The sequence below is a fragment of the Saccopteryx leptura genome, chromosome 2 (assembly GCF_036850995.1).
Source record: "Saccopteryx leptura isolate mSacLep1 chromosome 2, mSacLep1_pri_phased_curated, whole genome shotgun sequence".
NCBI classification, from domain to species: Eukaryota; Metazoa; Chordata; class Mammalia; order Chiroptera; family Emballonuridae; genus Saccopteryx; species Saccopteryx leptura.
In genome coordinates, this window is record NC_089504.1 from 218,843,114 (window position 1) to 218,859,423 (window position 16,310).

Genomic DNA, 16,310 nt, shown 5'->3' on the forward strand with positions numbered 1-16,310 from the left:
ATGATAAAAAATGTATAATTAGAGTCTTTTAAGAAAAGAAATCAAGCAATGTATCCAAATATGTATTTAAAGCAATGATTCAGGAGCATTTCCTGTAGCTGAGGAATACAGATGGCTACATGTAGAAACCTCAGAGTGCTGGGTACCTGAGGAGATGGACTCAGGATGGTGAGCATGTACTGCATTCTAATAAAACTTATGAACTGTAAATATGAAGAATAAGTCATTTGAGCATCCAGGCAATAAGTTCAAGTTACTAATAACAGATCATTGTAAATAGATTAATAGAATAGAAAACAGATTTAAAAACACAATAAAAGTAAATAATACACATGTCTTCTTTAAAAAGTCAATAAAACAAAGTTTTATACTAGGACTGGGTTATTCAAACCAGTTGTGTCCTCCTCTGAGGACAGCTAGAAAGGCTGTTTAAGTGTGTGAAAAACATGTTCTTGAAGTTGTTAGGAGCTAATGTGAAAAATCACTGGGTCAAAATACAGAAGAAAACAATGGCAAGAAGTTAGTCTGGAATTGAGAGCAGTTTTTCCAGGAGGGGTGATTCTAGGGGAGACAGATGAGAGCCCGAGCCAGTGAGGCATTCTTCTGAAAGCTGAGTGGGGTCAGAGCACAAAAATTGTCATTTAGGTCCCATCACTGTAGAGCATGATTATGCTTTGGATTGAAATGTCAAAGGACTATTCTCTAAGAATCAGGTGGAAACAGAAATGGAACTGCCCTCCCAGGATGAATGCACACCTTCATGTCACCCAAGTAGTAAGTTTAATCAAGCTGACCTTGCACTACTAGTGCTGTGGTGACATCCTTTTTGCATTCCTAACTTTGCTGGGTTTTGCTTTCTTGCCTTCCCCTGCCCTTCTTGATCAGTCTCTCTGAAGTTTTAAAATAATACATCATTCCCTGCCCCAAGCAGAATAATTATCAACATTAATAAAGTTGCACATGAATTTATTCTTTGAGCAATTTACCTAGAAAACTTTCCCAATGATGGTATGGCAAAAGAGTGCCTCACGCACAAAGTTACTAATCAAAGAATTTCTTAAATTAGCAAAACCTTAGAGACAACTTTAATATCTATCAATAGGGGATAATCACATAAATTAGGGGGTAGATACTGAATGGAGAGTAACATACAGACACAAAAAGGAATGAGGATGCACTCTGTTACTGAAGTGGGGTAATCTCCAGGATATATTGTTAAATGAAAAAAGGAAGGTGAGAACTGTATATAAAATATATATACTATCTTTTATGTAAAGATGGTAGAAGAATATATGTATGGATCTAATTATAGTTGTGAAAAGGCAATTGGAAGGATAAATTAAAAACTAATAAAATTGCCTCTAGGCTAAATAGCAGAAGGGACTTGGATATAAATATTTATTTGAATATATCTTGTTATAATACATAGTTTCAACTTTAAAATCATGTATATTGTTGATATTTTGAAATATTTAAAAAGTTAATATTAAAAATGAAAATTATGCTGAAACAAATGAATGTAACTGCATATCAACTATTAAAATTACCAAATATAGAAAATAATTATTTCTAGTAACTCTAAGATATAATTTTGATGCTATAGCTATGACAAATGTATTCTAAAGATAAATACAGCTTAAAATAAGTCTTTAAAGTTCATTTGGTTGCCTTATTTTTTAAAATATTATTAGAACTCTTTTTTGAAAACTATATTTGTAAAAATATTATTATTAAATTTTTTGAAAATTATATTTATTTATATTTCTAGTGGGAGATAAATAGGAGAGGGTGGAAATAATTATGTTTATGTTATTTTTATTCAAAACCAAGACTTCCAGTGTAAGAAAAAAGCTTCAAATTAAAGAATTAAAGTAAAAGCATTGAAATGTCAAACTTCTATGCAAACTATCAGTACACACTTGTTTTTGTATAGTTTTCTTTTTGAATATGTATTTTCAAGGACTTTCTACTGGAAACAATGGCAACCAATAACAACAAGCACCTCTAACACCGACATTACAGTGTACTTTAAATATCATGTACCACTGACAGGGATAAAGTCTCCTTGGAAGAATGGAGGATTATAGGTCTGGGACAGCAAATGTATAAGGTGAGCCTGAAATATCCATGAAGTCTCCTCAAAATGATACAGGAGCCAACTTCTGAAAGGGCTCTTATTGATCAAAAGTATGATGAATACCAAAATAATACTGATTGCAGTTTACTGATAACCATTAAATGTGTAGAAATCTCTTGAGTTTTCTATGATTTTAATATACACTTATGCACAGATATGTGCATACAGTATATGCTTCCATATACACATAAACATTTAATGATAAGAAAACTAATACTAAGAATCTCATTGGTCTACACAGCAGTAACTAGAGCACCAACTAAAATTTCTCCCTGCCTTTTCTTTAGCTATTGTATTTTAAGATAACTAAATAATTATAGTTCAGAAAGTGGAAAAGAAAATTAGAAAATCACCATTTCAACTCCTAATAAACTAATTCAGATGAACATTATCGCATGAACTTGATGATCAATTTAACAGCACTAAGTGTGGGAAAACCACACATTATGTGGATGCAAAGAGAAAGAAAAAAAGGTTGAAGTTATCTAATCAACCCATTAGAAGTAAATTTCAGTTTATAAGAAATATGGAAATACAGGAACAAATGCAATGACAGCTATGAAGAAACAAATTCAGAAGGTGGGATTCCCTGTAGACAACTCACCTGGTTTCTTCAATACATCAAAGACATTGAGGGGGAAAAAGGTATATCTGCTCTGGATTAAAGGGACTCAAGAGAAATAGCAACAAAATGTTAACTGCAGAACAATCCTGACTTAATTACCTCAGTTCTAATAACAATAACAATAAACATTTTTAGCTCATCAGAAAAAATGAATATAGAGTAGACAATAGATAATACCAAGGATTTAGTTTTACAGTTGTGCGATGTTGACATTTTGGTTACATAAGGAAACTCATTTTTATTAGAGAAACATACTAATGGTATAGTGATAACATAGGTTCTGTGATTAAACTCAAGTATGTCAACACCAAAAGCAAAGATGACATAAAAATAGATGAAGAATAAAATAATAAAATAAATATTGATGACTTTTGAGTCTGGGTGATGAATGTATGGGATGCATTGTATTATTTTGCTGACTTTCTGTAAGCTTGCAAATTTTGGTAATAGAAACTAAAAATGTAGATGAAACATTTGAAGATTAAATGATGAAAATTAAATACAGTGCTGTTGTTTGGTTGTACCAAGTCTATGTACATAGGACCAAATATCACCGTGAGAGCAGGTCTCGAGCATTGTTTAAAGTGTGTACTTTAAATATACCAGAAATGTGCCTTCCTTTTTTGTAAATAGTTTTATTGAGATTTAATTTACAATTATAAACTTTGCCCATTTTAAGTATCCAATTCAATGATTTCAGTAAAATGTGTAACGTTGTGCAACTATCACTATAATTTAATTCTATACCATTGCCGTCATCCATAAAGATCCCTGCTGTCTCTGCACTCAATTTCAGTTTCCCTCCCCAGCACAAAGCAACTGCAAATCTACTGACGTCTCTACAGGTTTGCAATTCTGAATATTTTATGTAAATTTAATCATACAGTATGTGATTATATATCAGGCTTCTTTAGCACAATCTTTCGAGGTTCATCCATGTTGTAATATTTGTCAGTATCAACATATATACTGTATATATATATATATATATATATATATATATATATATATATATATATACACACACACACACACACACACATTTTGCTTATCTATTCACTAAATGATGGACATTTACATTATTTTCATTGTTTGGCTATTATGAAGAAGCATGCTGTGAACATTAGTGTACAAATCTTTGAGTAATCATAGGTTTTCATTTGTCTAGATGAGATACCTAGGAGGGGAACTTTTGGGCTTTATAGTAAACTGAAGTTTAACATTTTAAGAAACTGCCTAACTGTCCTCCAAAGTGGCTGCCCATTTCACATCCCATCAGCAATGTATAAGGGCTCCAGTTTATTTCCCATACCCTCACCACCACTTACTCTGTGTGTTTTTGGATGTAGTCATCCTAGTGGATATGAAGTAGTAGCTCACTGTGGTTTGAATTTGCATTTCCCTACTGGCTAATGATGTGTTTTTCCATGTGTTTATTATCATTTGTCTCTCTTCTTTGATGACATATCTCATTGAATATATTGCCCATTTTTTAATTGGATTGTTTCTTCTAATTATAGAGTTGTAAGAGTTCTTTATATTTTTTTGGATATAAGGTCTTTATCAGAAATATAATTTGAAAATATATTTTCCCAGTAGATCACTTCTCTTTTTTTCTTTTAAATGGTATCTTTGAAAGTGTAAAATATTTTAATTTTGATGAAGTTTAATATATTGATTTTTTTGTGGCTTATGTTTATCATGTTGTGTCTAAGAATTCTATCAAATCCAAGGTCACACTTATTTTTTCCAATATTTTCTTCTAAAAGTGTTATAGTTTTAGCTCTTAGATTTAGATCTATGATCTATTATTCTGTGTTAATATTTGTAGGTAGTATGAGCTAAGACTCTACTAGAATTATACAGCACTATCTTGAATATATTTGAGAAATTTCTATCAATAATTAGTTTTAGGCAGAATTAAAAAATTTTTTTAGTACATAATATTTTTTATTTATTTAAAAATATGGTTAATATGTATTTTTATTTTCCTTGTCTCTCTCTTTTTCTTTACTTTTTATTAATTTTAATTTATTGTGTTTACATGGATTCAAGTGTCCCACCGAATATAACTCCCTCACCCCCCACCCCCGTGTTCCTCTTTATACCCCCTTGCTCCCCTTCCTTCAACACCCTCCCCCTTCCCTCTAGGATTTGCTGTCCTGCTATCTATATTTCTGTGTTATGTGTATACACACACACACACACACACACACACACACATATAATTTCATGAATCCCTTTACCTTCTTTGATCCCAGCTATCCCACTTTTAGGAGTATATCCTAAGAACACCAAATCACTGATTCAAAAGAAGAAATGCACCCCCATGTTTATGGCAGCATTGTTTACAATATCCAAGATCTGGAAACAGCCCAAATGTCCATCAGTGGACAAGTGGATTAAAGATCTGTGGTACATACACACAATGGAATACTATGTGGTTGTAAAAAAGAAGGAAATCTTACCTTTTGCAACAGCATGGATGAACGTGGAGACTATTATGCTAAGTGAAATAAGCCAGGCAGAGAAAGAGAATTAAAATTTTTAAGTGCAATCATTGGGTGTTGTTTTGTTTATGGCTAGCATTGGACGTGAGAACCTTGTCTTTTCTGAGATTGTGGGCTTGTCCTGCAAAAAGGTTTTATTAGCCAACCCACAGAGGAGAATGATAACTGGTTGGTGTCACCTTCTCTTATCTGACTCTTACCTCCTACTCCAAGCAAAATGACAACTTTTGTAACTATTTAGTGCATATGAAAGTAACTTCTTTAAAACAACACTTTTTGAAATTTGTCTGTGATTTACTTTGGGAGGTGTCATGAAACAGTAATGTTTGTGTGACAAGGGCTCCATACCTGGTATTTGGGGCCTTTTATGTCTCTAGTCCCTCTGGCGCCCCATGGTCTACCATGTGCATGAGTGCAATTCTGGGATACATAATTCTTCAGTTAACGAATGACGGGACTCTAGAAGAGTCCTGGAAACTTTCTCACAGATTCCTTAGGAGATGAGTTAGGTCCCCTCCTCACATCCCATGAGAACATTCACATTGTTCTCTGAAGGCACCAGAGAAGTGAAAAGAGCTGCAGGCTGGTCAAAGATTTCTATCTCTGTGATGCAACAGGAAGCCACAGAAGTTCCTGCTGAGAGATTTTGTCCTGTGCCTGCTGTCTGCCCCTGGTGGCTGGCTATGGAATCACAGCATTTTAAAAAGATCTTTCTATTGTAAATGGTTCTTACTGGATGAGAGGATATCCAGTCCTTTACTTTGGTGTTATCTGCAGGTGGACCAACACAGCTGTAGTGCTTTCCTAAGACAAAGATAAGACAGTGTCAGGAGTCCACATCTGTTTTGTAATGTCCTCATGGAGACCAACATGGCCTTGTGCTGTTCTGTACAGGAAGAATTAAAAGATAGGACAAGTGAAGGTTATTGAGTTTTATTTTTATTTTTTAATAATTTTTAATTGATTTTTACAATGAGAAGGGAAGAGGGAAGAGAGAGAGGAAAACATCAATCTGTTGTTCCAACAATCCATACACTCATTGATTGATTCTTGTACAATATGTGCCCTGACTGGGTATCGAACTGGCAACCTTGGTGTATTGGGATGATACTCTAACCCAGTGGTCCCTAACCCCTGGGCCGCGGACCGGTACCAGTATGTAGGCCATTTGGTACCGGTCCACAGAGAAAGAATAAATAACTTACATTATTTCCGTTTTATTTATATTTAAGTCTGAACAATGTTTTATTTTTTAAAAATGACCAGATTCCCTCTGTTACGTCCGTCTAAGACTCACCTTGATGCTTGTCTCGGTCATGTGATACATTTATCTGTCCCACCCTAAGGGCTGGTCTGTGAAAATATTTTCTGACATTAAACTGGTCCGTGGCCCATAAAAGGTTGGGGACCACTGCTCTAACCAACTAAGCTACTGGCAAGGGATTATTAAGTTTTATTTTTAACATCCAATTGAGGATCTCTATTTTACATTCTCCATGGTAATCCCTGAAAATATTACCTCCTACAAGCAAGCTTGGATGTTGAGCTGAGTGGTGTCCACTGCCCCAGATCTTAAGAACATCTTGTCCTTTTCCTTATTTGGCTCAAGATTATAGTGCAGGTCAAACATCACTTGGTAGAACAGCTAGTCATTCATTGTAAGTTTTTAATAACAGGGTAATAATATCATTGATGATCCACAAGTGTCTTTTTTGTTTTAACCAGTCAATTTTTACCATACCTTGACTGTCTTCCTCTCACTTCAGATATCATTTCAGAGAGGATGTCCATGAAGTCCATTCCTGAAGTCGCCTCAACACATTTACCTTCACTTACTTTGTCACCCATTTATTTTCTTCATTGCACTTACTACGAACTAAATTATCTTTATGTATTTGTTTACTAAGACATTTCCTGCTGTACACACACACACACACACACACACACACACACAACTACAATGTAAGCTTCCTGAGGTCATCCTTCCTGTCTTATTCACTCACTACTGCATCTGCAGTACCTAACTCTGGGCTGGTTCCTGACTTGGGGTTCAAACACTGTTTGTGAAATAAGTAACTAAGACACTTCCCAACTTAAAAACTGTATGTAAAATTCTTGTTTGTGACATAAAGTATACTAATGTTTAACAACTATTTCTGTTACTGTCACTCTCTTGAAAGGGGAGGTCTAACATTTCACTGGTTATAAGAAGACCCAATTCTTGGCTTAGGAGAGCAACTCCTGTTGAACCATGCTGATTCTGAAGTTCTTAGTATTTAGTAGGGGGTGAAAAGCAGAATCTTTTCTGCTTCAAATTTGTGCAAATTCTGAACAAAAGAAATTTTATATAAATAGAACTTCTTTTCATGTTCATATACAAAACCTTAAGAATCTGTATCAATAGCTGGTATGACGTATAGAATTTCAATAATGCATGAGGTCCTATGATTCTAAATGACCACATCAGCTCTCCTCTTTCACTGTGTCTAAGAGTTTTTCTTCCTTCTGCAGACCCAGCGAACTCAGCCCCATCCATACTGGATGGGTTTGATCATCGCAAAGCCATGGCAGGGCAGCGCGTGGAGCTGCCTTGCAAAGCGCTTGGGCACCCTGAGCCAGATTACCGCTGGCTGAAAGACAACATGCCCCTGGAACTTTCTGGAAGGTTCCAGAAGACTGTGACAGGGCTGCTTATTGAGAACACTCGTCCCTCAGACTCAGGCAGCTATGTGTGTGAAGTGTCGAACAGATACGGAACTGCTAAGGTGATAGGCCGCCTGTACGTGAAACGTAAGTTGGACTGTAACTTGCAACAGTGATGTTGGCTGCCATTGATAGAGCTCTTGTTACAAGCTGACTTCCAGGCTTTCTCTGTAGCATTTCCTTGATCGACAGCAAAGTACTGCTGAGACAGATATTAGCCCCATTTTGCAGATGAGGGAATTGATGCTAAAATTTCTCAAAGTTATACAGGTGAAGTTTGGTGCTTAGAGTTGAATTCAGGTCTGTCTGATTCCCATGCCCAAAATTCCAAGATTTCCATTTGGCCCCAAGATAACATTACCTAGCTATTGAATTAAGAATGGCCAGCCTCACTGAAAACTGAGAGAAGAGGGGCAAGGTTGCGCTAGCACACAATCAAATCAAAATGGTTGCCCTTGCCCTGTTTCCAGATGCTACTTTAAATTCTTAAGTGGGGCTATAATCAGCAGAAATGTTGGGCTGTAAATTATTCAAGCAGAGGACTTAGACTTGATATGATTGATCATTTCATCCAAGTGTGGTGGATATGCTTAATCTGCAGTTGATTTGCGGGGACTGTCTTGAGGGATGTGTGGAGAAGGATGCTTGCTGCAGGCAGACTCAGAGGAAGGAGGGTGTGATCACAGTGGGGAGCACTCTGCTCTAGTTAAACACCTCAGTATCACTCCTGTGGGCACCAATCAAAATGAGTGCCCCAAGATCAGAGAGTCAGGGCAGACTGCCAGACTTTGGTCCAAATAGATGTCTCTTAGTTGCCAAGATATAATGTTTAATAGCTAGCTAGGTAGATGATAGATAGATAGATAGATAGATAGATAGATAGATAGATAGAGACACAATTTGGTGGGCTGAACTAAACAAATTGAATCACAAGAGTCCAACCCTAAAAGGGAGGCATTTTCTTATGCTGTCTGTTTTCCAGCCCTATGCCTGTTTATGGAAGTGCCTCTTCAGTGTCACCCCGAGTGTAGACTGTTTTAGCACAATCCTAGCCCAAGAGAATATATTTAAAGTAAATATCCTAGGGTGAGTCCCACAAATATCATTCCAACTTGCTTAGGCGAGGTTAGGAAAAAATGGAGGATAATGCCTGCACATTTATATTTTCATTGCTGAAGAACTTTGTACATGAAGTAATAAAACTAGTAAGAATTATTCCCATAGGCTCAAAATCTCCTCTGTGTAACACATGTTTTATAGTTCCCTATTTTCTGTTGAATAAAGTTTCTAATTCAGGAATCATCAAAACCATCTCAAGTGAAACTGCCTGGTCATATTTCCCATAGTTTTTCTTAAAAAAAAAAAAAATACACACACACACACACACACACACACACACACACACACATATATATACACATATATATACACCTGCTATATGTAACTTCTTCCTATTCTTTGTACAAACCCAATTCCTTTCCTGATTGCAAGTCATCAAAGGTGGGTTTCAAATACTTGAATATCTAAAACTTTCTATCTTTCTAATATTAATGCAATGTCTTTCCCCTAAGACATTTCTCATCCCCCTTACCCCCATCTTCTGCTCAACTCAGTGCATTCTAATGCTTTCTTGGTAAAAGTATTTATCACGACTACATTTTGAAAGTCATTTGTGGAAAAGTCTTAATTTTGAGTGTGTTTCCATCATTGTATGCATCTGCCACATTAGCATTGGTTCTCAAACATTCCCATCCTCCTTTCTGACTGTTCTTTTGTTTTTTCTGTCTTCTCTCTTGACAAGGAGCAATCTCTTGGGCTCCAAATCAGAGCCCTCCTCTATTCGATCTCTTCTCTTTTCCTTTGGTGTTCTCTCTTATTCTTGTGGCTTCAAATTCCTCCCCTCTGAAAATCACCCTGTAAGTAAATGTTTAGCCTCTGCTGCTTCTTTGAGTGTCAGTGGAGTATGTTTCCCAATTTTATATCAGGTGTTTATCTGGCACTTCCAAAGAGCAATGTCACAAACCAAACTCTCCACCACCTCTACCTTGTAAAAGGCTCTCCTTGTTATTCCAGACATCATTCCCCCTTGAGCCACCTCCAAATGCAAATTATAAATCCTTGGTTCTCTTTAAGCTTCTTCTATGTCCAAATCCTGTCCAGTCCTCGAGGTTGTACCTTGGTGTTTCTCAGCTCCTCTCTGTCTTAGATTGAGCCTGAATTCAGTGCCTCAGCAGCACATTTGCAATGTCTCTTTCCTGACCAGTTTTCCCACTCTCATTTGTCCAACACAATATGATCAATCAATTCTCCTAAAAATGTGCTTGACTATAAAACTCACTTGCTAAAAGTTCTAGAAAGTTTTCTTTAATTCCATTGGAATTAAAGAACCTAGAGACTCTTTGCAATCTTATCTCAGACTGCCTTTGTCGTTTTTCTTCCACTAATCCCCTTCAGAGACCTTATGTTGCATCCACACTGATCAGACCCTCCTCCTGAGGTGGAGCTGTGCTTTGGGCCCGACTCAGGCATGCCCCAGTCCGCAGTGCCCTCTGGCCACAGCTCTACCCATGCTTGATAAACCAGGACTTTCTGTTGATTCTCTGCCATATATTATATGTCTCCAAGAGACTTTATTGGTTTCTATATTTATTCTAGTAGTTGTCTTACCCACCTGGAAGCCTAAATTCTTTTTTTTTTTTTTATTCATTGTCTCCTTGTGCAGGGGCCATGCTAATCTTCTCTGTATCGTTCCAATTTTAGTATATGTGCTGCCGGAGCGAGCACTGAAGCCTAAACTCTTTAGAATCAAAGACTTCACAATGTGGTGACATGAGCAGTAGGAATAACTGGGATAAAAGAAACTGGTTTTTGCCATTTACCTATTTAGTGGATTTGGTTAGTTATTTTTTCTGAATAACCATTGCTTCTTCTGCAAAATGGAGACAATAACACAAAGCTTGCAGGATTATGGGAAGACTGACTTAAATAATATACAAAAGATGTTTGCTAACTTTATGGCACATGCTAGTTGTGCCAGATGTTCATTTTTATCTCACCTGTGATTTTAATCCTGTCCTTGGTATACAGATATTCAATAAGTGCTTGCTAACTTGAATAGAGTTTGTTGAATGAAAACATAGGAAATCCACGAATGAGATTTCCAACCCTGTCCCAACCAGTTAGCCTAATTTTAAACAAACAAGCAAGCAAACAAACAAACAAAACTGTTTTATGGTCACAACTTCTAATGACACCTGTTTTCTTACAGCTGTTACTGGCCCAGGGTAAGCCACATTAGTGATGTGAGTGAGTATATGTGTGTGAGAATGGCCTAGGACAAAATCAGCCATGCCACCTTGAGACAAGGCAAATGGGGTGTAAATATTCAAATATTTCTGTCCTTCCCTGTGTGCAGAACATTACATTTCTTATTGTCAACAGGTTAATATGCACACATTTTCACTGAGAAAGCAATTTGACCAGTATTGGTCTATTTGCTACATAGAGAGAGAAGTCCAGAAAAAAATAGCAGAGGGTCCTTCTAGACTACATGTGGCACCCAATAGAACCCTGAGTGTGAGACTTCGTGGGGTGTGATGCACTTGCCTTGTCAGAAGTTCACCATGTTGTTGAAATGCTACTACATGTATGATATTTTTTACCTTCTTTTTTTCTCTCTTACCAAAATCTCCAGAGCCCCTGAAAGCTACCATCAGCCCCAGGAAAGTTAAAAGCAGCGTGGGTAGCCAAGTTTCCTTGTCCTGCAGCGTAACAGGAAGTGAGGACCAGGAACTCTCCTGGTACCGAAATGGTGAAATCCTCAACCCTGGAAAAAATGTGAGGATCACAGGGATCAACCACGAAAACCTTATAATGGATCACATGGTCAAAAGTGACGGGGGCGCATACCAGTGCTTTGTGCGCAAGGATAAGCTGTCCGCTCAAGACTTTGTGCAGGTGGTCCTTGAAGGTCAGTGGGCCTCGTTACAGGGTTCAGCTGAAAAAGAGCCCAAACCCAGAGCACTCAAAAAGAAGAGTGAAGGGTGAAACAGTGCTGATAACTCCCAGTTTATACCTTTTGGACCTTTCTTTACCTATGTGACCTTTATACCTATCTGTACCTTTCTATCTATCTGACTAGCTAATAACTCTACATGATTTTTCAAGATAAATCTGACAAACAAAAGATTGGGTTCTGATGAAATGAAAATTGTACAAGGTATAAGTAACATAATAATGTAATTTAACATATAGTTAATTAGCATAAAGGTTGCCCACTCATGTTTAATCTTACTTGTCAGGATGTAGACTTCGGAAACTTTGAAACTTAAAGTTTTGATTGACAATCCACTATGCTTTGTGCCAGTGTTTCTCAATAATGCTTTTTTTTTTTTTTTTTTTTTGAGGGCTCTAGAATTTTAGCTACACTTCTGGCCTCTACCTACTAAATGCAAGTAGTACCTTTCTACAAAGTGTGACAGCCAAAAAAAAGTCTCTAGATATTTTCAGATGTCCCCTGGGGTGCAAAATAGCAACATTTTGAGATGCAGAACATTAGAGGCCAAATACAAGTGATATTTCAACATTGTGCTTGATGGAGTGAAAAATGACATCTGGTTCGTAGGGCTGTTCCTAGTTCGTAGGCTGTTCCTAATATTCAAAGATTTAGATGAATGGAACTTCTGGGGAATTACCTTGTGGTATAATAATAGGTTTTAGGTATGTTTTATTGTTGTTGTTGTTTTATTTAACTATCTACTGCCAACTTGCATCTTCAAGCTTATCAATCAGCCAGGGAAAGAAGCTATTAAAGTAACATTCAAGTGAGACATATGTTTATCACCAGATAATTGAACTTGCTTTTATCTGTATATTTGTGTGTCTTGTTGGAAACGGTGTCTTTCTATATAAATTAAAATTTATATGTTATCAATTGATAAAATAATAACATGACTTTCATGTATCTTAAAGGGAGAAAAAATAAAATCCATTTATGGGTAAAAATAACTTTAAATATATCTTGGTGTTAAAAGGATAGTTCTATCATTCTTTTTAACCTTAGCCAATTTTTAAGAAGTAGACTTAGAATGGCATTCTTATTTTCATTCAGGCATTTTCTTGAAGACGATGAGATTTCTAAAGCAGAGGTGAAATTAGCTGAAGGCACAGCTCTCATATTAAATGCCTGACACTGTGTTCCACATAATAATTAAGTGCAGAAAGTAATCAATTTGTACAGGGCTCGTTTGGTAATGATGATGCACCACAGCCTGTATATAGTCACTATTTTTAGATTGCTAGCAGAAAAGGGAGAGATTACCTTTCTAGGCCTAGTTACCATGGCAACCATCTCACAGGCCTAAGAAACCTAAAGAGCATATTGATAATCCATAATGATGTCTAAAGGGTTCAGGTTATCACAGAATGACAGCTTAAAAAAGATTTCAAAGACACTCGGTCTCACTGGGAAATTAATGTCTGCTTTCATCTCCAAAAAAACCTGTCACTTGAATAAGAAAAAAGGATCGAGGGGCTCACTGAGCATCCTCATCGACTTATTTGCTGCATGTTAGCTTCCATTCAGGACAAGAAGCCTCACCCTATTTTTTTTTCTCTTCTGAGAAATGATGGTGATAATGTAGCAAAGTAGAGAAGAAATAGAACTGCACCTACAAATCTAGTCTCTTCCCTAAAACAGTGTCTAACTAGTATCCCTAATGAAATAGCTGTGGATTAGCATAAGTGTAAAAACTCACAATTCTCGAAGTAATAATGGCCACTGATATAATGCACAATCAGAGAGGGTTTCCTGCTGGGTCAAAGAAACTGAAGTGGCAGTCTAACAAAACTGGAATCTAATAGTAGTTATACATTCAAGACAAAACAAGGTTAACTGGAAAATGGAATTATGAGAAAAGAATGGGAACAGGTCCTATTTCTGAAAATGATAGAATAGCATGTGTCAGGCTAACCTGCAAGAAGATTAGAATTATGAACTATGGGAAAAGCAAAACTATATGCAGACACTAAAACGACAGCCAAAGGTAGGCAGAAGGAATTAGCCCTTAAAAAAGGGGGCAAAGGTTAGGTGTTACATACATTGAGAGCACAGCTCCTCTAAAGATATTCTCCAGTTTTTGTGGGGTAGAGAATAGAGAACAGGAAAGAAAGCAGAAAGTGCAGTTGTATGGGACTGAGAGATAGAAGGACAAAAGTCTGGGCTGTTGAGTCACCTGCAAATTGAGACAGGTGAGTAGAAATTCCAAGAAGGAGAAAATAATAGTAGTGAGTCTTAAAATAGGAAAATAAACTTCCTTGAAAAACTTGGTTGACTCCTGAACTGCAAAAATTTAAAAAAGAATCCAAGTGTACCATAAAAATAACTAGATGTCCAAAACAAACAAATAAGAAATAGGATACTATGGCTAGGGATCAAATGACAAAGTAGAAAATAGACCCTGAAAGGATCCAGATATTAGAATGAGTAGATAAGGACTTCAAAGCTATTTAAAATATGTTTAATAACTTAAAGAAAAATTTGGGCATAACGAATGGACATGTGGGAAAGACCAGCAGAGACATGGAAGCCATAAAATGAAACACATAGGAATGAAAACATTCACGGTGTTGGCTTTAATGGAAGATTGCAGAAGGAAGAAGAAAGGACTAGTGAACTTGAAGATAAATGAAAATAAATTATATTATCTGCAGCACAGAGAGAAAGCAGACTCCAAATGAAATTAGCAGAGCCTCAGAGACATGTGGGATATTTATCAGATGCTCTTATAGACATAATTAGAGGCCCAGAAGAAACAGGAGTCAGAGAATGAGGAAGAAAAACATTTAAAGAAATAATGACCATTATTTCCAGAAATTTAGTATAAACAAATAACATTACAGATGACAATAACTTAAGCAAATCCAGAGAAGAATAACAAAGAAAATCATATGCAGATGCATCAGAGTCAAGTTTCTGAAAATCAATGATAAATAGAATATTTTATGGTTCTAAGGGAGGAAAAATGCTACATAAAGGGAGATAACAATATAAAATGTGGGGAACTTCTCATCAGAGACTTTAGAGGATAGGAGACAAAGGAGCAATGTCTTTAAATGGTATAAAGGATTTGAAACATCTATCAACCTAGATATCTCCATGTTTTTAATAAACAAAAGCTCAAAGGATGTGTTGCCAGAAGACCTGTACATTAAGAAATAGTAAATGACTTCCTCAGGGTAAAGAAAATGACCTAAAATGGGAACTTAGATTACTGGGAATAAAAATTATAAGAAGTAATAAATATTTTAGTAAACATTTAGCAAAATAGTTTTCTCTCTTTTAATTTCTTTAAACTATAATAGATTCATTATAAATTACCACATTGTATTATTACATAATTTATAACATAGATATAATAACACAAAGGACAGAATATAAATTAAATTATTTGAAATCATTTGTTGCAATATTCTTATGTTTCACCTGAAGAACTACAAATTTAACTTCTGGATGTGATTGAAATTGTATTTACATGTATACACATAAAATATTAATTAGAAAAAATATAGATGAAATATATACTACTACAGACTGCTGTAAAATATTTTTCACACACAAACATACATTTATATATGATATATACTATACACATGTCTGACAAATATTATATATAATTTATATAAGATATCTGACAAATATATTGTGTGTGTATTAATTATATTCAGTATACATAAGGAACTACAAATCAGTAACAAAGGCAAACAGTCTAACATAAAAAAAAATCACAAAATCTTTGAGCAGACATTTCACAAAAGGAAACACAGAAACAGCCAATAAGCACATGAAAACAACCTCACTTCCATAATATTTGCCAAAAATGCACAAGCTGCATCTGATCATGAGGTACATCAAAGAAACTGAGTTTGAGCAACTGGCTGCAAAGTAACTTCAAGTATGTCAAAGTGAAGAAATGCAGAAGCCACAAAAGAATATTCCAGATTGAAAGACAGTAAAGAGACATGACAGATAATTGTTAAGTATGACACTGATTGGACTGGGGGAAAAATAGCTGGAAGGGACATTTGGGTCAATTGCTAAATTTTTGGTATGGACTGTCCATTAGCTTATGGTACTGTTCTGAAGTTACATTTTCTAATTTTGCTAACTGGTCTGTAGCTGTGATGGAATATGTGCCTCTAGAAAGAGCACACTCTCCATGATTACATGGATTAAAGCTCAGGAACAGGCGGAGCTAAAACATACAGTTAGAAATCAGCACAGTGCTTGTATATGGTGGGTGGAGACCACCAACATCGGGATGATGGGGAAGTTTTG

General features: G+C 36.0%; 1 protein-coding gene and 1 non-coding gene across 2 annotated transcripts in view; one reads left to right on the forward strand and one right to left on the reverse strand.

The window, feature by feature from the left end:
- The window catches only part of DSCAM (DS cell adhesion molecule), a 636,673-nt gene that overhangs the window by 394,094 nt on the left and 226,269 nt on the right, over nucleotides 1–16,310 (forward strand). The window contains exons 5-6 of the mRNA XM_066370162.1: nucleotides 7,784–8,062; nucleotides 11,670–11,945. Coding sequence (XP_066226259.1) covers nucleotides 7,784–8,062; nucleotides 11,670–11,945 — 555 coding nt within the window. The remainder of the gene's footprint in view (nucleotides 1–7,783; nucleotides 8,063–11,669; nucleotides 11,946–16,310) is intronic.
- LOC136396485 (U6 spliceosomal RNA) lies at nucleotides 10,656–10,759 on the reverse strand. Its single transcript, XR_010749771.1, has one exon. It is a non-coding gene; the product is annotated as a U6 spliceosomal RNA (small nuclear RNA).